This window comes from Ranitomeya imitator, chromosome 1, assembly GCF_032444005.1.
Source record: "Ranitomeya imitator isolate aRanImi1 chromosome 1, aRanImi1.pri, whole genome shotgun sequence".
In the NCBI taxonomy this organism is placed as follows: domain Eukaryota; kingdom Metazoa; phylum Chordata; class Amphibia; order Anura; family Dendrobatidae; genus Ranitomeya; species Ranitomeya imitator.
Window position 1 is genome coordinate 1,217,724,221 of NC_091282.1, and position 21,442 is coordinate 1,217,745,662.

At 50.8% G+C, this 21,442-nt stretch overlaps 2 protein-coding genes across 6 annotated transcripts in view; both read left to right on the plus strand.

Moving 5' to 3' along the window:
- LOC138657327 (probable N-acetyltransferase camello) overlaps positions 1-12,026 on the plus strand; it is a 53,856-nt gene extending 41,830 nt beyond the window's left edge. For both annotated transcript variants that reach the window (XM_069745058.1, XM_069745059.1), the window contains exon 2: positions 9,860-12,026. In XM_069745058.1, coding sequence (XP_069601159.1) covers positions 9,888-10,547 — 660 coding nt within the window. In that variant the 5' untranslated portion in view covers positions 9,860-9,887 and the 3' untranslated portion in view covers positions 10,548-12,026. The remainder of the gene's footprint in view (positions 1-9,859) is intronic.
- Positions 1-21,442, plus strand: part of LOC138657324 (probable N-acetyltransferase camello) — an 80,531-nt gene that overhangs the window by 41,768 nt on the left and 17,321 nt on the right. Inside the window, exons 1-2 of one of the 4 annotated variants that reach the window (XM_069745054.1) lie at positions 12,344-12,367; positions 18,782-19,115. In XM_069745054.1, coding sequence (XP_069601155.1) covers positions 18,810-19,115 — 306 coding nt within the window. In that variant the 5' untranslated portion in view covers positions 12,344-12,367; positions 18,782-18,809. Of the gene's footprint in view, positions 1-12,343; positions 12,368-13,700; positions 13,852-13,921; positions 14,104-18,781; positions 19,116-21,442 lie in introns of those variants that run through there. The other 3 variants (XM_069745051.1, XM_069745053.1, XM_069745052.1) reach the window with 3 other exon arrangements.

Sequence of the window (21,442 nt, forward strand, 5' to 3'; positions counted from 1 at the left end):
GGGCGTCCACGGAGGAACCGCTCCTAAAATCCAGACACAAAAAAGCCTCCTACAATGTGCCGGGGCCCAGGGTGAGAAATATGGAGACACTGGGACTCTGTGCTCCGGGGGATGAGACCAAGAGAAAGATTTTTAGAACTAATGGCTTCATGACTGCAGAGACCCGTGTGTCGTAACCAGTGCCTTCCCCCGTCCCACCACTCCGTAATAAAAGATACCAACAATCCTGGATGGGTTGAACAGGTCGGTCACAGTTTTATTAATTGCAAAGTAGAGAAGGGCAATTACACATCGCGACGCACTCATTGCTGAAGGCCCCAGCCGACGACCGCTGGGCCAGCAAGCCGATGAGAGGTTACGAACCTTTGCCCCCCTCTACCTACCGCCACTGTGACGTATATAAAAGAACATCAAAATCTTTTTTTTTTTTTTTTTTTAAATTTAAAATTCAAAACATTTTAACAGTAATTGCACAGCACATTTATCAATTTATAAGGGAGGGAGGGTGGGACAACAGCTTCCAAGGGTCAACCGGGGAGAAAGAGGGAGAACCTGGCCCGGTCACTGGAATTTAACCCCTGAGGGTGTGGCCTGACTCACCTCCTCTCCCCGGTTGGTCCGCTGGGCGTCCCAATCATGACCTCACCTGGGGAGGTAGTGGGAGGGGGGAATTGGGCACTGCACTGATTTCCCCTCTAGCTATCCCTTAGGGGCTCTGCAGTCAGAGGCACGTTCCTTATACAGTGCCGTGCCTACCAGACTGCAGAGACCCGTGTGTCGTAACCAGTGCCTTCCCCCGTCCCACCACTCCGTAATAAAAGATACCAACAATCCTGGATGGGTTGAACAGGTCGGTCACAGTTTTATTAATTGCAAAGTAGAGAAGGGCAATTACACATCGCGACGCACTCATTGCTGAAGGCCCCAGCCGACGACCGCTGGGCCAGCAAGCCGATGAGAGGTTACGAACCTTTGCCCCCCTCTACCTACCGCCACGGAGGATCATGTGTATGACCTACACAAGACTCCGACCCCCACACAACATCATTAGAGCCTGTTCAACACCATCCCGCAAACCCTCCAAGAATATGTCCAGTCCGATGTCCGTGAGGTGGATGCCATCTGGTCTCAGCAAAGCAAAATTGTTCCCTTCTAACTCCTGGTGTCGAACCACAATGCCGTAATTTTCTCTCACAAACTTCGACATCTTTGTGTTAATCCTTTTTCTTGCGTTTTCGATGGCTTTTACGTCCTTAGCTCCGTGCCAGACCGCTCGAGGTATTATCTCTGACCACACCACCACCATATCTGGTAATAAACAGACAAACCGCTCGATGTCCGTTGACATTACTGTGTACAGCTCGGCCCCTTTCCGCTTGCCCAAATCATTGCCTCCGGCATGTAGCACCAGAACCACCGGCCCCTTGGCCTTCTTAGCGATGTCGACCAACTCCGGGAAGATCTGACGCCACCGAAGCCCTCTGACGCCTCTCCAGTTGACTTCCAAATTCGGAAAGCCAAAATTGGTTCCCCCCGTCCTGAGTTTGGCCCTTTTGCACGCCCAGTAGACAAAAGAATGCCCCACTACCCAAACTGTGGGCTTAAAGCTGCCTGGAAGAGACAAGAAGTGTTAGAGCAGGTCTGGTCTTATGTATCTTGCAAAGCATGCGGATTTCCAGCGGCCCATTCTCTGCACCTCGACTTCCGATACCCCCGCTCTAGCTGCTTCGGTCGCCGCCCCTATTCGGAATGAATGTGTCCCATATTCCTTTGGAACCACGCCGAGTGCCTCTAGGCACTGTCTAAAAATCGCTTGAAATTGATATTTAGTAAGAGGGGACCCGTCGGTGTGTGAAAGGAGGAATCTACCCGGATGTCTTACTAGCGCATAGTTTTTAACTATTTTTACGGGGCATATAGGGCCGCCTGACGCCTTGACCAATACCCATGTCCCCCTCCCGGTGGGGTCGCACTTGGATCTCCGTACTCTAATGCGCAGAGCTTCGCTGCATATGACGAGGTCTTCATTGATTAAGCCGCCTATTGATGCTGTTTTTGACTGGGGCACTAATTCGCTGATGCGAAGTGCCCCGAAGAAGGCGATTGCGAACGCTGCGGATATCAGCGTTGCCTCGTATTGTGATTTGCACACCGATGAAGAAATTGCAATTATGTCGGCCAGCAGCCTTAAGGAAACTGGGCGTCGGCATTCCTGACTAGGTTGCAGCCTTCTCCAGCCTTTAACGGCTTGTTTGATGAAAAAATATTTGGTTACGTCCACCCACCCCAGCAGCTGAAAGAAGAATGCTATTCCCACCAGATGACGTTGCGCTAATGTCCCTGACGCACCTCCCTGCCTGAGCTTTTCTAAAAGTTCTACTAGGACGTCGCATCTCGTCCGGTTGCACCTATCGACTGGTCTTCCTTGCGTTAGCGAGCACCACTCCTCCCACGCCTTACCGTAAACCTGCCAAGTCGCCGGTGTCACTGAAGCGCGGATCAAGGGCATCAATGATTGGACACCATGTCCAAGAGAGAAGGAGGACACCGCAGGCCCGACGTTCGCGCCCTGGGGAGGAAGAGTTTGAATGCCTGCCAATCGGAAGATAACAAAGAGTTAACAATTTTATCATCGACAGTCGCCGTAAATCTGGCCCGGCACCAGATGTTGTGCTTCAGGCATAATAGTGCTAGGCGGCGCAACAGCGCGAGTACCGGCTGAGAAGAAGAGGACATGCTGTTTAGGGCTTTTGCTGTTCTCAGCTGCTTTGTTGTAAATCTGATGTTTGTATTTTCCAATTGGGCACCCCATAGCTCGACTGATGTTACTATCGCCAGAATTTCCACCAGTGCTGGGTCACGGCCCCATGCGGCCGTGGTCCATAGTTCAGGCCATTGGCCTTTGCACCACTGGTTTTTGTATATCGCCGCAAAACCATCAGTAATATTTCCACCAACCATCAAGTCTAAATCTTTGCTTGGCGTCTCCTGCGCCATAACGCATGTATGCCCATTGTAGGACTCCAGGAATGTCCTCCAGACCAGCAAGTCTGCCTTCAGGGAACGGTTTAGCCTAATTCTGTGGCTCGGCTGGGCTATGCCCTTGGTTGCCAGTGATAGTCGGCGTGAAAACGCTCTGCCCGCCGGCATTACACGACAGGCAAAGTTGAGCAATCCTAGCAGGGACTGCATCTGCTGCAGGGTAACTTTTTTTGCTTCGTAGCAATTTTTAACCATTTGCAGAGTTTTTTGCAGCTTATCAGCTGGTAATCGAAACACCATTGCATTGGTGTCTATTTCAATACCGAGGAAAGGCAAAACGTTACAAGGGCCGACTGTTTTATCCGGTGAAAGTGGTACCCCAAATTTTTTGGCTAAAAACTTAAACTTTTGGAGAAGAAAGGAGCAGAGTCTGGAGTCCCCGGGACCGACGAACAAAAAATCGTCGAGGTAGTGAATCGTTGAGTTGCTACCAGTTTCGTATCGTAATACCCAGTCTAGGAAGGTGCTGAAAAGCTCGAAGTAATGACAGGAAATGGAGCAGCCCATTGGTAGGCACATATCAAAGTAAAATAGCCTGTCCACCTCACAGCCTAATAAATGAAAACATTCCGGGTGAACGGGCAAAAGGCGGAAGGCTGACTCTATGTCGGATTTCGCCAGCAGGGCACCGGGCCCGGCTGCGCGCACGAGCTCGACCGCCTTGTCAAAAGAAGAGTAGGTTACGGACGAGTCTTCCGCGGGTATTGCGTCGTTAACCGATGCGCCTTTCGGGTAGGAAAGGTGATGTATTAGCCGATATTTTCCTGGCTCCTTTTTGGGAACAATACCTAAAGGCGAGATTCTGAGATTTTTAAATGGCAACGAACTAAAAGGTCCCGCCATCCTGCCCAGCTCAACTTCTTTTTGGATTTTTTGCTGTAAAATATCAGGGAATTCGCGTGCCGATTTTAAATTATTTGCAATAGTTGGCGAGGGGCTGGGTTTGAAAGGGATATAAAAACCGTGTTTAAAACCGAAATATAGTTGTTCTGCCGCTTCTTTATTGGGATAACGGCTTAGCCATGGGCCCATTGCGGTTACGTTCACTGGGGTTAAACCTCGCAGGTGCTCTATTTGACTGGCGGGTACATCTGGCCGCAGGGTGTCCTCCTCCGCAGGAGGAGCATTCGTGTCTATATTTACAGGACCCTTGGAAACGGCAGTATCCATCGTTAAACAGTAAGCAGGCCCCAGGTCCGCGTGCGACCACTGTGTTCTGGCCTGCTGCTGTTGAGTGATAAGTGGTCGCTGCCGAAAAGGGGGGCTGCTTTTGGGACAACATCAGTCGTAACCAAACGTCCGTCGCTTTCACCCCCCAGCCCAAGTCTGGTTGCATGGCCAACCGCCTGCGGAACTCCTCGTCGTACCGTTTCCATGCCGCCCCGCTGTGGCACTTATATGAATTATATATTAGATCTTGGTAAATAAATAATTCGGAACAACGCTCTGGGTGCTTTTGGCCCATTATACATCCGAGAACCGCGAAGGCCTGGAGCCAGTTATTCATTGTTTGAGCTATTTTTGGTTTGCTCCTATCTTGCAACCGCTCGCCAGTCCTCCTTTCCTTGTCTACGGACTGTTGGTCGGCCGATAACAGTGACCATATATCCACATAACCATTTTCCCAAATTTTTTGCTTTGTCTCCAAGTCAACATGCGCTCCCAGTGGGCTAACTCCACAGAAAAATGCATCCTTGTGCAGACTAGCTGCTTGGGTGGTGCTAGCATCAGTTGGTACGCCTGGGCGTGTCAACTGCTGAACTAGGGTCTTAATAGCAGCCGCCAGCTCGCTTTCTCCCACATTTTGCAATGTAGAATGTTCACCAACATCAAAGAACTCACCGCTGTCAGATGCCGGCCGAGTGTCTCCGGACGGAGGTACTCTGGCTCCTGCCGTGGCGCTGTCCTGGTGCTGGCCGCCCGCCCGGGAGGATGAAGATGGCAGGCCAGCGGCCAGCGCCGTGGCACGGGGATGTATTCTCGTCTGGTGCCGAGCGTCCCCTGGAGAGGGAGGTGCTCCGGCGTCAGTTGTCTCCATGGTTCGGTGCTGGCTGGTGGACCGGGGAGGTACGTATGGCGTGTCTCCCTGTGCGTCAGCCCAGGACGGAGCTCGGTGCTGGCTGGTGGACCGGGGAGGTACGTATGGCATGTCTCCCCGTGCGTCAGCCAATGACGGAGCACGTGACGGATGAGATCTGTCGTGTGCTCGATGATGAGAGGCTATTGGGGCTCCGATCTCTGCCTGGTCGGTAACGGGGGGTGTCAGTGTCTGTTCCCACCGGGTACCCGCTCTGGGTGTCCGGTGAGACCGCCGTCTTTCGGCGTGTGACCGGTACCGCCCGTTGTGACTCCCCGATGTTTCTGAACCGGTTGTGGATGGCGAACGCCATCTGGAGGAGCGGGATCTGTGGTGGCTCCTGCGTGAGTGGTGTCGGCGTCTGGAGTGGGAATGGCGACAGCTAGAGGGACAGCGGGAACGGTGGCGGGAATCTACTGATGAGGGTGAGGACGATCTGCGGCATCTATGTCTGCGATCGCCCTGTCTAGGGGTTGTGTTAGGTGCATTTACCTCGGGAGTAAGGGGGACGTTATCTTGGCCACGGGGCGTGAGTGGCGGTGCAGGGGGTAGAGCCGGGGAAGGTGCGGAGACTATTAGGCTGGAACCGCAGGGTGAGCGCAAAAGGGCGGGGACTGATAGGAAACTGTGTGCAATTTGCGTTTGGGAGCATGGGGGTGTTGGCGGCGCGTAATTTATTGCAGCTGTGTTAGTGTTTGGTGCGACTGTATGTGTGTTTGGTGCATACATTCCTGGCTGTGGAGCGTGCTGGCTGGTCTGAATAGACCAGGCATCACGCTCTGCGGCCGTGTTCGTGGCTCTGGCCCCCGACTGCCTGCCCCCCCGCACAGGCAACGCCGATGTGCCTGCTGGGGGGACGCGGTGGGCCAGGGGTGGGCTGGCCAGAGGTCCACGGTGCTGCAGTCCTGTTCTGGCAGGGGCCGGTCCAGCGCTCCGTGGTGGGTACTGGCACGGGGGGCTAGTGAGCGCTGTCTGTGAGGCGCCCCCCCGACCGATTTGGCGGGTTGGGGCCCCACAGACTAAAGCTGCGCTGCTGCTGCCTCCCGGGGAGTAAGTGGGCATCAGGGAGGGGAGAGTCCCTGACGCTGCAGGGGACTCGCGGTGTGCCTGGGCTGGCTGCCCACGCTGCCCCCTGGTCCTCTTGAGCGGCTGGCGCGCCGCCGAGGACACCGAGGCAGCGGGCGATCCCCTGCATGCCTCCGCAGCACTGAATATCTGCCGGGAGGAAGTGGGGCCAGAAGTGGGCGTGTCCCACAGGGCCCGCACTGCACTCTGGGAGGCAGGGCGGCCTGTGTGAGAGGGGGAGGCTGCAACTATGTGCGCCGGGCCCTGGGCCTTAGATTGGGGACCGGAAGTGACCGGGGCCCGGGCGCACTTGTAGTTAGGAGCGGGCGCTTGGCACCGGCGGGCAGCGGAGCCCGATGTAAACGTCGCGACGCCCGCCGCGCCCCCCGGAGCCACACGTGGGGCAGGAGCACGGCGGCTAGTCAGCGCCGGCTCTGCTCCAACATGCAGGCGCTCGGGAGGACGGGAGGAACGCCCCGAGCGTCTACCTGGCGTCGCAGCTGTACCATGATCAGCGGGAGCGCCGGGAGCTGAGAGAGGAGGCCCAGGGTGACCGAGGTCTGCGGTGGACGGGGCCAACACTAAGGGCAGGTGAGTAGGGGTTAGCTGCGCTGGGGAGACAGGAGAGAACGAGGCCCCAGGGGAGCATGTTGCAGGGACAGAGCCCTGGGGGATGCCGGGGAGGCTAATGGATGAGGAGGGGGCACAGGAAGGTGAGCACCCAGGCCAGAATTAGGGGATCGCGACCATTGCTCACCTTCCTGTGCAGCTCCTTGCTGCAGGGCCTCGGTCGCAGGGGCAGCCATGGTGGCCAGGAGATCAGGGACACAACAGCTTCCAAGGGTCAACCGGGGAGAAAGAGGGAGAACCTGGCCCGGTCACTGGAATTTAACCCCTGAGGGTGTGGCCTGACTCACCTCCTCTCCCCGGTTGGTCCGCTGGGCGTCCCAATCATGACCTCACCTGGGGAGGTAGTGGGAGGGGGGAATTGGGCACTGCACTGATTTCCCCTCTAGCTATCCCTTAGGGGCTCTGCAGTCAGAGGCACGTTCCTTATACAGTGCCGTGCCTACCAAACTGGTGAGGTGTACAAGCAAAAATGCAGGGTGCTTACAGTGAGACCTGGTTTTGGCTGTGTCCTTACATGGAGCTGCATGAGCCATGCTTATGTCGGGGGGCACATGAGCTGCTGGTCTTGGGGGACACATGAGTTGGTGGTGTTGTGGAACACATGAACCCTGATAGTGTTGGGGGTCATATGAGCTGGTGGTGTCGGGGAACACATGAGCTGGTGGTGTCGGGGGAACACATGAGCTGGTGGTGTTGGGGGACACATGAGCTGGTGGTGTTGGGGGACACATGAGCTGGTGGTGTTGGGGGAACACATGAGCTGGTGGTGTTGGGGGACACATGAGCTGGTGGTGTTGGGGAACACGAGCTGGTGGTGTTGGGGGACACATGAGTTGGTGGTGTTGGGGAACACATGAGCTGCTGGTGTTGGGGGACACATGAGTTGGTGTTGGGGAACACATGAGCTGCTGGTGTTGGGGGACACATGAGTTGGTGGTGTTGGGGAACACATGAGCTGCTAGTGTTGGGGGGCACATTAGCTGCTGGTGTCGGGGGCGGCACATGAGCTGCTGGTGTCGGGGGGCACATGAGCTGTTGGTGTCGGGGGGGCACATGAGCTGCCAGAGTCGAGGGGGGCACATGAGGTGTCGGGGGGCACATGAGCTGTTGGTCTTTGGGGGCACATGAGGTGTCGGGGGACACGAGCTGTTGGAGTCGGGGGGCACATGGGCTTCCGGTGTCAGGGGAGGCACATGAGCTGCCAGTGTCAGGGGGGGCACATGAGCTGCCAGTGTCAGGGGGGGCACATGAGCTGCCGATGTCGGGGGGGCACATGAGCTGCTGATGTCGGGAAGGCACATGAGCTGCCGGTGTTGGGGGGGGGGCACATGAGCTGCCGGTGTCGGGGGGGGGGGCACATGAGCTGCCGGTGTCGGGGGAACATGAGTTGCCGATGTTGGGGGGGGGCACATGAGCTGCCGGAGTTGGGGGGGCACATGAGGTGTCGGGGGAGGGGGGGCACATGAGCTGCCGGTGTTGGGGGGGGGGGCACATGAGCTGCCGGTGTCGGGGGAACATGAGTTGCCGATGTTGGGGGGGGGCACATGAGCTGCCAGAGTCGAGGGGGGCACATGAGGTGTCGGGGGGCACATGAGCTGTTGGTCTTTGGGGGCACATGAGGTGTCGGGGGACACGAGCTGTTGGAGTCGGGGGGCACATGGGCTTCCGGTGTCAGGGGAGGCACATGAGCTGCCAGTGTCAGGGGGGGCACATGAGCTGCCAGTGTCAGGGGGGGCACATGAGCTGCCGATGTCGGGGGGGCACATGAGCTGCTGATGTCGGGAAGGCACATGAGCTGCCGGTGTTGGGGGGGGGCACATGAGCTGCCGGTGTCGGGGGGGGGGGCACATGAGCTGCCGGTGTCGGGGGAACATGAGTTGCCGATGTTGGGGGGGGGGCACATGAGCTGCCGGAGTTGGGGGGGGCACATGAGGTGTCGGGGGAGGGGGGGCACATGAGCTGCCGGTGTTGGGGGGGGGGCACATGAGCTGCCGGTGTCGGGGGAACATGAGTTGCCGATGTTGGGGGGGGGGCACATGAGCTGCCGGTGTTGGGGGGGGGGCACATGAGGTGTCGGGGGAGGGGGGGCACATGAGCTGCCGGTGTTGGGGGGGGGCACATGAGCTGCCGGTGTCGAGGGAACATGAGTTGCCGGTGTTGGGGAGGGTACATGAGCTGCCGGTGTTGGGGGGGGCACATGAGCTGCTGGTGACAGAGGGGGCACATGAGCTGCCAGTGTCGGGGGGAGGACACATGAGCTGTTGGTGTCGGGGGGGTGGGGGGTGAACATGAGCTGCCGATGGGGAAGCACGTGAGCTGCCGGTGTCGAGAGGCGCATGTTATTGATGGGATCATGAAGTCACAGATGTGCTGCTCTATAGTGACAGAGAAGATGCCGCCATCTCTTGGCCCTCGGTAGACAGCAATTTCGCCATCGCCGCCGCCTCGCCCCTACCTTCTGTCTCTTCCCCACTATCCCATAGAATGTAAGTCCGCAAGGACAGGGTCCTCTCCCCTCTGTACCAGTCCGTCACTGTAAACCTGCTTACTGTAATCGATATCTATAACTCTGTACGTAACCCCTTCTCATGTACAGCACTATGGAATTAATGGTGCTATATAAATAAATAATAATAATATTTTCCCACATGACAGTGATACAAAACGGCCATCTGCTCCATTTCTGTTTCTGGAGAAGAACAGGTGATGGTGACTCAGCGGCCAAGTGTCTCCTGACAACCGACCCCTATGGGAAGTTCTGGAGACAAGTTGTCATCACTCTCCATCCAGCATCCAGGCTCTAGAGCTGGTTCTGGCGATGGAGAAAGATGGACGCTGCAATAAGTGGCCACTTTGTACTCTCCAGGTGGAGCAGACTCGGTGCCTCCACACACATCATGGAGGTCACACACAACGTTAGATGGAGGAGTTATTGATGGGTGTACTCATTTATGCTCAGCATTGTATAAGTATTGCATAATTTCGTCATGAAGGTACATAAATGTCTGAGATTGAGGTTCTCCTACCTGTCTTCTGTCTCCACAGGTTCTTCCACGTATAGCACTGTGGGACCATGGCTGACTACACCATACGGGTGTACAAGAACCGGGACTACAATGCCGTCCGTATGCTGTTTGCTGAAGGCATGGTGGAGCACATCCCGGCCACTTGTGCCTACTTGCTGAAGCTTCCCCGGGCCCAGTTTGTGCTCTTCATATCCTTCATCACCCTGCTCCTAATCTCCAGGTCCTACCTACTCTCTCTAGTAAGCCTGGCCATTGTGTTCACTGCAGGACGGCGCTTACTGACCTCCGAGTACCACCAGTATGTGGACAAGTGTCAGAGAGAAGACTTGCTCGACATTGAGGAGTCCTACATGGCAAGTAACAACTCTTGTTTCTGGGTGGTGGAGACTGACGGCAGGGTCATAGGCATGGTGGGCGTCCAGTCAGCCCCCCGCTCTAGTGAAGTCATGGTGTTGAGACGGCTGTCAGTGGCTAAGGACAAAAGACATCTAGGAATCGCCAGCGCTTTGTGCCAGAAGGTCATGGACTTCACTCGACAACGTGGCTACAAAATGTTGACTCTGGAAACGTCAATGATACAAGTCGCTGCTCATAAATTGTATGAAAAATTAGGCTTCGAAAAAACAGATGTGAAGATCGTTCCATCACTGATTGGAAGATTCGCCAATTTCTCTATCCTGACCTATGAATATCGGATTAAAGACTAGTGGGACAGACACACCTCATGGACTGAAGGCTGGACTGATGCACACCATTAATATTATTGCATGAAGGCAAAGTACAGGAAATCCGTCAATATGTCGGCCGTCACGGTTCATCTGAACCTGTGTGGATTTGTCTATCACATTATTGCATTTTTTGCCATTGTTCCAAAGGGAAACACTCAGACACCCCCTCATATAAGAGTTAAGGTCCCCATGGTCCCATCACAGCCGAGGGCGGATGACACTTCTGAGCACAAGTTTTATTTTCCACAGTAGTAAATGTTAGTAAAAACTTTGTCAATAAAAAATATCCTGTGTGTTGAGCGGAGTCTGAAATGGTTGATGGTGGTAACACCTGATGACTTCAGGGTCATATGAAGACCTATGCTATGAGGATGGAGCCAGGACCATGAAGACCAATGCTATGAGGATGGAGACAGGAACATGAAGACCAATGCTATGAGGATGAAGGCAGGACCATGAAGACCAATGTTATGAGGATGGAGACAGGAACATGATGACCAATGCTATGAGGATGAAGGCAGGACCATGAAGACCAATGCTATGAGGATGAAGGCAGGACCATGAAGACCAATGTTATGAGGATGGAGACAGGAACATGATGACCAATGCTCTTGAGGATGGAAGCAGGACCATGAAGACCAATGCTATGAGGATGGAGACAGGAACATGAAGACCAATGCTATGAGGATGAAGGCAGGACCATGAAGACCAATGTTATGAGGATGGAGACAGGAACATGATGACCAATGCTCTTGAGGAAGGAAGCAGGACCATGAAGACCAATGCTATGAGGATGGAGACAGGAACATGAAGACCAATGCTATGAAGATGAAGGTAGGACCATGAAGACCAATGTTATGATGAGGATGGAGGCAGGAACATGATGACCAATGCTCTTGAGGATGGAAGCAGGACCATGAAGACCAATGCTCTTGAGGATGGAAGCAGGACCATGAAGACCAATGCTATGAGGATGGAGCCAGGACCATGAAGACCAATGCTATGAGGATGGAGGCAGGACCATAAAGACCAATGTTATGAGGATGGAGACAGGAACATGATGACCAATGCTATGAGGATGAAGGCAGGACCATGAAGACCAATGTTATGAGGATGGAGACAGGACTATGAAGACCAATGTTATGATGAGGATGGAGGCAGGAACATGATGACCAATGCTCTTGAGGATGGAAGCAGGACTATGAAGACCAAGGCTATGAGGATGGAGGCAAGAAGAGGATCACCACCGATATAACCATGACCAGAAATCATGTAAAATGAGTTATGAGACATTAATACATTACATTGTGTGAGATGAGGTTGATGAAAGGCAGAAATTTACCTCCAGGAAGTTGGTCGCCTTTGCTCATAGCGTTTAGCTCCAGATCCACTGTATATCTGCTGGTTTTGTCTTCATATTTTATGCTATGAATATAAAGGGTTTTCTTAGTAGAGTAAGTTTTTTTCCAACCATAGAATAAAGGTAACTTATTGATCATTGGAGATCTGACTGCAAACCCCAAAGATCCCAAAAACGGTTCAACAGCGGCTTCTTCCAGCAGCCGCGTAGATTAAGCCCCTTCCTCAGGATCGATATGGTTCCTATCAATAGGGAGTAACTTACTGTCTTGGGAAAATCTCTCTGAGTTCTGCTTTTAGTGTTTGTAAGATCATTTCTGTGATATACAGAGATTGCATAATTCCATCAACACCCATGATCGCTGGCTCCTCCATGACCATGAAGTCTCTCATCTCTGAGGAGCGACGTATCAGCTGGATACATTTATTGTTTCCCATGGGTGAGTTGTTTCACATCGGAAGACTCTTTATATTTCTGATGGACCTCAGTGAGATAAATATGTGTATGAGCAGCACAAGGTTTGTCTGAGTTATCAGCTTCTGATGGAGAACAATGTGATCTAAAGCTACCACTGATGTCTTCTCACCCAGGTTTTCTTTCTTAACTGCTCAGTACAGAAAAGAATAGTGTGGCGTGTATCCTGTATGGACAACTGCTGCCATACAAACTGAAGAGGGCCCCTAAGTCACCTCTGTCCCCTCCAAGCTTTTCAGTCTCCTGTAGGTTTCTCAAGACTGATGTCTCCAGACTCCTCTGTCCTCTCCAGACTCCTCTGTCCACTCCATACTACTCTGACCTATGCAGGCTCCCTGTCTCCTACAGACTCCTCTGTCCTCTCAAGAGGCTCTTCCAGACTCTTCAGTCACCTCCCGCCCCAGACCCCTCTGTCCTCTCTGGGCTTCCCTGTCCTTCCCGGGCACTCCTCTGTCCTCCCTGGCTCGCCTTTCATCCCTGGTCTTCGCTCCTCTATCCTCCCCGGGCTCCGCTCCTCTGTCCTCCTCGGGCTCCGCTCTCCTGTCCTCTCCAGACTCCCCTGTCCTCTCCAGGCTCATCTGTCCTCTCCAGGCTTCTCTGTCCTCTCCAGACTCCCCTGTCCTCTCCGAGCTCCTCTGTCCTCTCCAGGCTTCTCTGTCCTCTCCAGGCTTCTCTGTCCTCTCCAGGCTTCTCTGTCCTCTCCAGGCTTCTCTGTCCTCTCCAGGTTCCTCTGTCCTCTCCAGGCTCCCCTGTCCTCTCCAGGCTCCCCTGTCCTCTCCAGACTCCCCTGTCCTCTCCAGACTCCCCTCTCCTCTCCAGACTCCCCTGTCCTCTCCAGACTCCCCTGTCCTCTCCAGGCTTCTCTGTCCTCTGCAGGTTCCTCTGTCCTCTCCAGGCTCCTCTGTCCTCTCCAGACTCCCCTGTCCTCTCCAGGCTTCTCTGTCCTCTGCAGGTTCCTCTGTCCTCTGCAGGTTCCTCTGTCCTCTCCAGGCTCCTCTGTCCTCTCCAGGCTTCTCTGTCCTCTCCAGACCTCTCTGTTCCCTCCATACTCCTCTTTACCTCCGGGTTCTTAACTCATAACTTTGCATCAGAGTTGCATGAAGAAGCTTCTGACTGGCTTACTGCAGCTAATATGCCCTTATATTCTTCAGGTTGTCGGTGCTCAGGTCATTTACAGATAAGAGAAGTTCATATGTGAGATGCAAAAATTGTCTTATCTACCAGAGGTTCAAAAAGAGTTAATGGGTGTGGGAGCCTTCAGCACTTCTGCCCAGGCTTCCCACCATCCCCCATGTTAGACCTTTCACCCTGTCACATCTGTAGATGACATTGTTCCGTATCCTCAGCGGTGGAGGTGGAGTCGGCAGGTTATTATGATAAAGACGACAGGTGACTCTCCAGTGTCTGCAGGACGAGTCGGGAGAAGACGATCACCTCCACCATCCACAGGTGGGTCTGTTAATCCACCACCACACAGGACTCTTCCCCCTCCGATTTGTCACTCATGAGAGCCGCCATCCTCTTCTGCTGCAAGTACTTTCGTTTGTGGCCTGAATTAGGTGACAACTGGGTGCGGCCATGAGATCTTCCCTGTGTGGTTGTCGCCCAACAGTCCAAGAAGATCAACCTTTCAGGCTTCTAGGAAAGAGGGGCCGGTCCTGAACGAGGACGAGCGAATCAATTCTTGATTAATCAAATGAGGTTAAAATTTCCCAAAATTTGTGGCTTCTATCGAATGGGAATTTTTGGGGATTCAATTTTTCTGGATTAATGTGTAGTGGAAAATAGCTGTCCGTGTTGCCGCCTCCTGCCCATCCTCCGCTCACTCCTTTAGGCACCTGCTCTGGTTTCCTCTTTACTCCTCGGTGACACTTCTCAGGCCACCGATTAGGTCTTGATTCACATTATGACACTGGCACGCGGGGCGACATAGGTATAATATCGTGACGTCAATGTGTTCTGAGGCCTAGTCGGTGGCGTCCAAAGCATCAGTGAAGAACCAAAGCCGGTGCCTCCAGGAGAAAGCACAGGACATCTGGGGGTCTCCAGTGGCACGGACAGCACCGGGGCGAGGTCAGGAGGACATTGTATTGTATTTTATCCCCTTCCCATTGTACTTTGGGGTCTGTAATTGGGGCTCATTCAAATAGAATTTCCTGGCTGAAATCAAGTTTCTTCCTCCTCATTCTTTCTTTTTCCTTCTCATTATTTCCTCATTCATATTTTCCTCATCCTTCTCATACTTTCCTCATTCTCATTCTGTCCTTCTCATTCTTTCCTCCTCCTTTTCATTCTTTCCTCCTCATTCATTCTTTTTCCTTCTCATTCTTTTCTTCTCATTCTTTCCTCATTCTCATATTTTCCTCATCCTTTTCATTCTGTCCTCCTCCTTTTCATACTGCCCTCCTTTTCATTCTTTCCTCATTTTCATTCTTTCCTCCTTTTCACTCTTTCCTCCTCCTTTTCATTCTTTCCTCCTTTTCATTCTGTCCTCATTTTCATTCTTTCCTCCTTTTCACTCTTTCCTCCTCCTTTTCATTCTTTCCTCGTCCTCCTCCTTTTCATTCTTTCCTCCTCCTTCATTCTTTCCTCCTTTTCTTCTTCCATTTCATGATCTTTCTTCCTCTTTCCATGATGGGGTAGATCTTCCGAGCTCCATTCTGATTTACTCATGGATCGTTACTTTTGTCTGATTTTCATCATGGCCAATATACCAGGAACATTCTCCTCAGCCTTCCACATACAGTGCTCAGCATAAATGAGTACACCCCAACAAATTTGTTAGAAAACCGTTAGTTCAACACTACAAAATACTCCCACAACTGTCGGCCATTGATATCAAAGACTATTTGTTATTTTGGACCCCAAAGAAGAAATTTTACTAACAAATTGATTCCAGACAATGTTGCAAAAATGAGTACACCCCAATGAAAGTCTCAGGAGAAGAGCTAAAGTTTAAACTTCTAATTAAACTAGAATTCCCCCTCAGATTAGTATTCTTCATTACACCTGTGTCTATAACACGGGCGACTATAAGAGGGTGATCCTGGAAAAGAAAACCCTTTACCATTTCATGCTGTCAGCAATGGCACCACATGGAAGAGAAAAACTGACCTAGCTTCAAAGGTACTTCCAACTATCATTAAACCTATAACATACGGAAGCATATCCCAAGTAGTAAAAAAATAACTAATTTTATTAACAAAAAGATAAACATACAAGTTTTATAAAAACTTTTGAAACAAGTATTGTCTTAGCGAGTAGATACAAAAATTGACCTGAAAACACAGGATTATCATAAGAAAATGAGGCAACTTTCAGAATAGGGGTGGTAATAACATGTAGCGATATTTCTTACAGTATGTATAGGGGAATTACATTGCAGTTTATATGATATATTTAAATATAGTATAAACTTTCTTTGCAAGGAAAATGGCGCCATCCTGAAAACCAGGTCATGTAGACCATTCTCATATAAACCAATGCTTACCTTTTCCCATAGGTTTAATCACCACAAACCTGAGTAGCACTAATGCACCTTATTTTATATACTCTCCTATGATGGTATATTTTCTGAGTGAGCACTTTATTCCTCCCGGGTGGAGATTAAAATATATATATATATATATATATATATATATATATATATATATAATCTTTATAATATGAGTTAGCGAATTAGTATAATATCTTGAGCCCAGTCTGATTGCACAGAATTTTTCACTGGCTTTTTTTTTGGAATTATGTGGATATCACCTTTTAATCAGGGTTATGTTGGCGCTATGCATTTATTGAAAGAATATACAACATTCAGCAATTTGTTGAATTATACCTAGGTGTTACATTTTCCTTGCAAAGAAAGTTTATACTATATTTAAATATATAAACTGCAATGTAATTCTGGTATACATACTGTAAGAAATATCACTACATGTTATTACCATCCCTATTCTGAAAGTTGGCTCATTTGCTTATGATAATCCTGTGTTTTCAGGTCCATTTTTGTATTGTCTTAGCGGGTAGATACTGGTTTCAAAAGTTTTTATAAAACTTGTATGTTTATCTTTTTGTTAATTAAATTAGTTATTTTTTTACTACTTGGTATATGCTTCCGTATGTTGTAGGTTTAATGGCACCACATGGAAGAGAAATGTCACAAGACCTGAGAAAGAAAATTATTTCTGTACACAAGAAAGGTGACGTCTACAAGAAGATCAGTGAAACTTTTCTGACCAGTCAGATACTGGAGCAAAAGTGATAGAAAATGTAAAAAAGCTGCAACTGCAGAATCTCAGAGACGTCCAAGCGACCATGAAAGTGACCACCTAAACAGGAATGTCTTCTGGTGAGAAGGGGGAACAAAATCCGCCTGTAAGTTCCCTGCCATTATTTAAAGAAGTGGAAAGCCGATCTGGGGGACACAAACCAGTGCACACTGCAGGGGGGCGACAGCATGGGGGGCGTCCACGGAGGAACCGCTCCTAAAATCCAGACACAAAAACACCTACAATGTGCCGGGGCCCAGGGTGAGAAATATGGAGACACTGGGACTCTGTGCTCCGGGGGATGAGACCAAGAGAAAGATTTTTAGAACTAATGGCTTCATAACTGGTGAGGTGTACAAGCAAAAATGCAGGGTGCTTACAGTGAGACCTGGTTTTGGCTGTGTCCTTACATGGAGCTGCATGAGCCATGCTAGTGTCGGGGGGCACATGAGCTGCTGGTGTTGGGGAACACATGAGTTGGTGGTGTTGGGGAACACATGAGCCCTGATAGTGTTGGGGGCCATATGAGCTGGTGGTGTTGGGGAACACATGAGTTGGTGTTGGGGAAAACATGAGTTGGTGGTGTTGAGGAACACATGAGCTGCTGGTGTTGGGGGACACATGAGTTGGTGGTGTTGGGGAACACATGAGTTGGTGGTGTTGGGGAACACATGAGCCCTGCTAGTGTTGGGGGCCAGATGAGCTGTTGGTGTCAGGGGAGCACATGAGCTGGTGGTGTTGCGGGTGCATGACATAGTGCTTACAGTGAGACCTGGTTTTGGCTGTGCCCTTACATGGAGCTGCATGAGCCATGCTAGTGTCGGGGGGCACATGAGCTGCTGGTGTTGGGGGACACATGAGTTGGGGAACACATGAGCCCTGATAGTGTTGGGGGCCATATGAGCTGGTGGTGTCGGGGGAGCACATGAGCTGGTGGTGTTGGGGAACACATGAGTTGGTGGTGTTGGGGAACACAAGAGCTGGTGGTGTTGGGGAACACATGAGTTGGTGGTGTTGGGGAGCACATGAGCTGGTGGTGTTGGGGAACACATGAGTTGGTGTTGGGGAGCACATGAGCTGGTGGTGTTGGGGAACACGAGTTGGTGGTGTTGGGGAACACATGAGCTGGTGGTGTTGGGGAACACATGAGTTGGTGGTGTTGGGGAGCACATTAGCTGGTGGTGTTGGGGAACACATGAGTTGGTGGTGTTGGGGAGCACATGAGCTGGTGGTGTTGGGGAAAACATGAGTTGGTGGTGTTGGGGAACACATGAGCTGCTGGTGTTGGGGGACACATGAGTTGGTGGTGTTGGGGAACACATGAGTTGGTGGTGTTGGGGAACACATGAGCCCTGCTAGTGTTGGGGGCCAGATGAGCAGTTGGTGTCGGGGGCCATATGAGCTGTTGGTGTCGGGGGAGCACATGAGCTGGTGGTGTTGCGGGTGCATGACCCCTGCTGGTGTTGGTGGGCACATGAGTTGCTGGTGATGTGCTGCTCTGTAGTGACAGAGAAGATGCCACCATCCCAGTCCTCGGCAGATGGCACTTTATCACATGACAATAACATAAAACTCACATGTGCTGCATTTCTGGAGAAGAACAAGTGACTCAGTGGCCAAGTGTACCCTGACAACCAGACCCTATGGAGAGCTCTGGAAACAAGTTGTCATCACTTTCCATTCGGCATCCAGGCTCTAGAGCTCGTTCTAGAGATGGAGAAAGATGGATGTTTTAATCTGTCACCACCTTGTTCCTTCCAGGCCTAGGAGACTCGGTGCCTCCTCACACATCATGGGAGGTCACACACAATTAATGATGGGGGTGCACTCATTTTTACATTAACTAATTTGAATAAAACTGAAGCTTTTGTAATGAGAGTTACAGTATATTATAACCCCGCTGATGTTATGGGGGAAAAATGTTCTATGAAACTCAGACTTGTCAAAATATTGGAAAATGTTCTTGTGTTCTGTCAGATATTTATTACACTCTGACTTTTCAAAGGGGGTGTACTCATTTATGCTCAGGATTGTGTAAGTATTGCATAATTTCGTCATGAAGGTATATATATGTCTGAGATTGAGGTTCTCCTACCTGTCTACTGTCTCCACAGGTTCTTCCACGTATAGCACTGTGGAACCATGGCTGACTACACCATACGGGTGTACAAGAACCGGGACTACAATGCCGTCCGTATGCTGTTTGCTGAAGGCATGGTGGAGCACATCCCGGCCGCTTATGCCTACTTGCTGAAGCTTCCCCAGGTTCAGTTTGTGCTCTTCATATCCATCATCACCCTGTTCCTAATCTCCAGGTCCTACCTACTCTCTCTAGTAAGCCTGGCCATTGTGTTAACTGCAGGATGGCGCTTACTGACCTCCGAGTACCACCAGTATGTGGACAAGTGTCAGAGAGAAGACTTGCTCGACATTGAGGAGTCCTACATGGCAAGTAACAACTCTTGTTTCTGGGTGGTGGAGACTGACGGCAGGGTCATAGGCATGGTGGGTGTCCAGTCAGCACCCCGCTCTAGTGAAGTCATGGTGTTGAGACGGCTGTCAGTGGCTAAGGACAAAAGACATCTAGGAATCGCCAGCGCTTTGTGCCAGAAGGTCATGGACTTCGCTCGACAACGTGGCTACAAAATGTTGACTCTGGAAACATCAATGATACAAGTCGCTGCTCATAAATTGTATGAAAAATTAGGCTTCGAAAAAACAGATGTGATGATCGTTCCAACACTGATTGGAAGATTCACCAATTTCTCTATCCTGACCTATGAATATCGGATTAAAGACTAGTGGGACAGACACACCTCATGGACTGAACACTGGACTGATGCACAAAATTAATATTATTGCATGAAGGCAAAGTACAGAAAGTCCGTGAATATGTCGGCCAGCGCGGTTCATCTGAACCTCTGTGGATTTGTCTATCACATTATTGCATTATTTGCCATTGTTCCAAAGGGAAACACTCAGACACCCCCTCATATAAGAGTTGAGGTCCCCATGGTCTCATCACAGCCGAGGGCGGATGACACTAATAAGCACAGGTTTTATTTTCCACAGTAGTAAATGATGTTAGTAAAAACTTTGTCAATAAAAAATATCCTGTGTGTTGAGCGGAGTCTGAAATGTTTAATGATGGTGACACGTGACAACTTCAGGGTCATATGAAGACCAATGCTATGAGGATGGAGGCAGGAACAAAAAGACCAATGCTATGAGGATGGAGGCAGGACTATGAAGACCAATGCTATGAGGATGGAGGCAGGACCTTAAAGACCAATGCTATGAGGATGGAGGCAGGACTATGAAGACCAATGCTATGAGGATGGAGGCAGGACCTTAAAGACCAATGTTATGAGGGTGGAGGCAGGACCTTAAAGACCAATGTTATGAGGATGGAGGCAGGACCATGAAGACCAATGCTATGAGGATGGAGGCAGGACTATGAAGACCAATGCTATGAGGATGGAGATAGGAACATGAAGACCAATGCTATGAGGATGGAGGCAGGAACATGAAGACCAATGCTATGAGGATGGAGGCAGGAACATGAAGACCAATGCTATGAGGATGGAGGCAGGACCTTAAAGACCAATGTTATGAGGATGGAGGCAGGACCATGAAGACCAATGCTATGAGGATGGAGGCAGGACCATGAAGACTAATGCTATGAGGATGGAGATAGGAACATGAAGACCAATGCTATGAGGATGGAGGCAGGACCTTAAAGACCAATGTTATGAGGATGGAGGCAGGACCATGAAGACCAATGCTATGAGGATGGAGACAGGAGCATAAAGACCAATGCTATGAGGATGTAGACAGGAACATGAAGACCAATGCTATGAGGATGGAGGCAGGACCTTAAAGACCAATGTTATGAGGATGGAGGCAGGACCATGAAGACCAGTGTTATGAGGATGGAGGCAGGACCATCAAGACCAATGCTATGAGGATGGAGATAGGAACATGAAGACCAATGCTATGAGGATGGAGGCAGGACCTTAAAGACCGATGATATGAGGCTGGAGGCAGGACCATGAAGACCAATGCTATGAAGATGGAGGCAGGACCATGAAGACCAATGCTATGAGGATGGAGGCAGGACCATGAAGACCAATGCTATGAAGATGGAGGAAAATCAGGACCACCACCTATACAACCTGTCATGAACTGGGGGTGTTTGGTTGCCCCAGTTTTTCAGGGGATTTACTATATCCCACTTTCCAGTTCCGGTTTAGAACTTGCAGCTCTCTGGCACCCCCTTACCCTCAGGTCTGTCAGGGAACTACACCTAGGATGAGTGGTCGCCAGAAGGGCCGCCTTGCTGTGTACTGGCTATTGGGCATGCTGCAGTGAGGGCAATATAACTTCCCAGTCAGGCGGGAAATACACGTATAAATGTCCATCCGTCACTGCCAGAGTCTCCCCAAATGCCTAGAACTCTTTGCTGCCACTAGCTCCTAGTTCTTATGATTAATATCGGGACAGGAGCCAACCCAATCAGTAGCGTTGATTTAGTTCAGCGGATGTGGCAATAAGTTATTAGAGCAAGGAAAACAAAACTAGTAAATATTATAGCTTTTACTCCAAAAATAAATAGGCAGTGTTTGCTAAAAGTATATAAAAGATATTACAAATGAGACAATTACAGTATGTACAGGCAATTACAAAATAAAGATAAGCTTACATGTTTCAGTTACTGGCACGCCACGTGGAGATGGTTGGCGGGGGAGGGGAACCATCTCATTTCATCAGGTCAC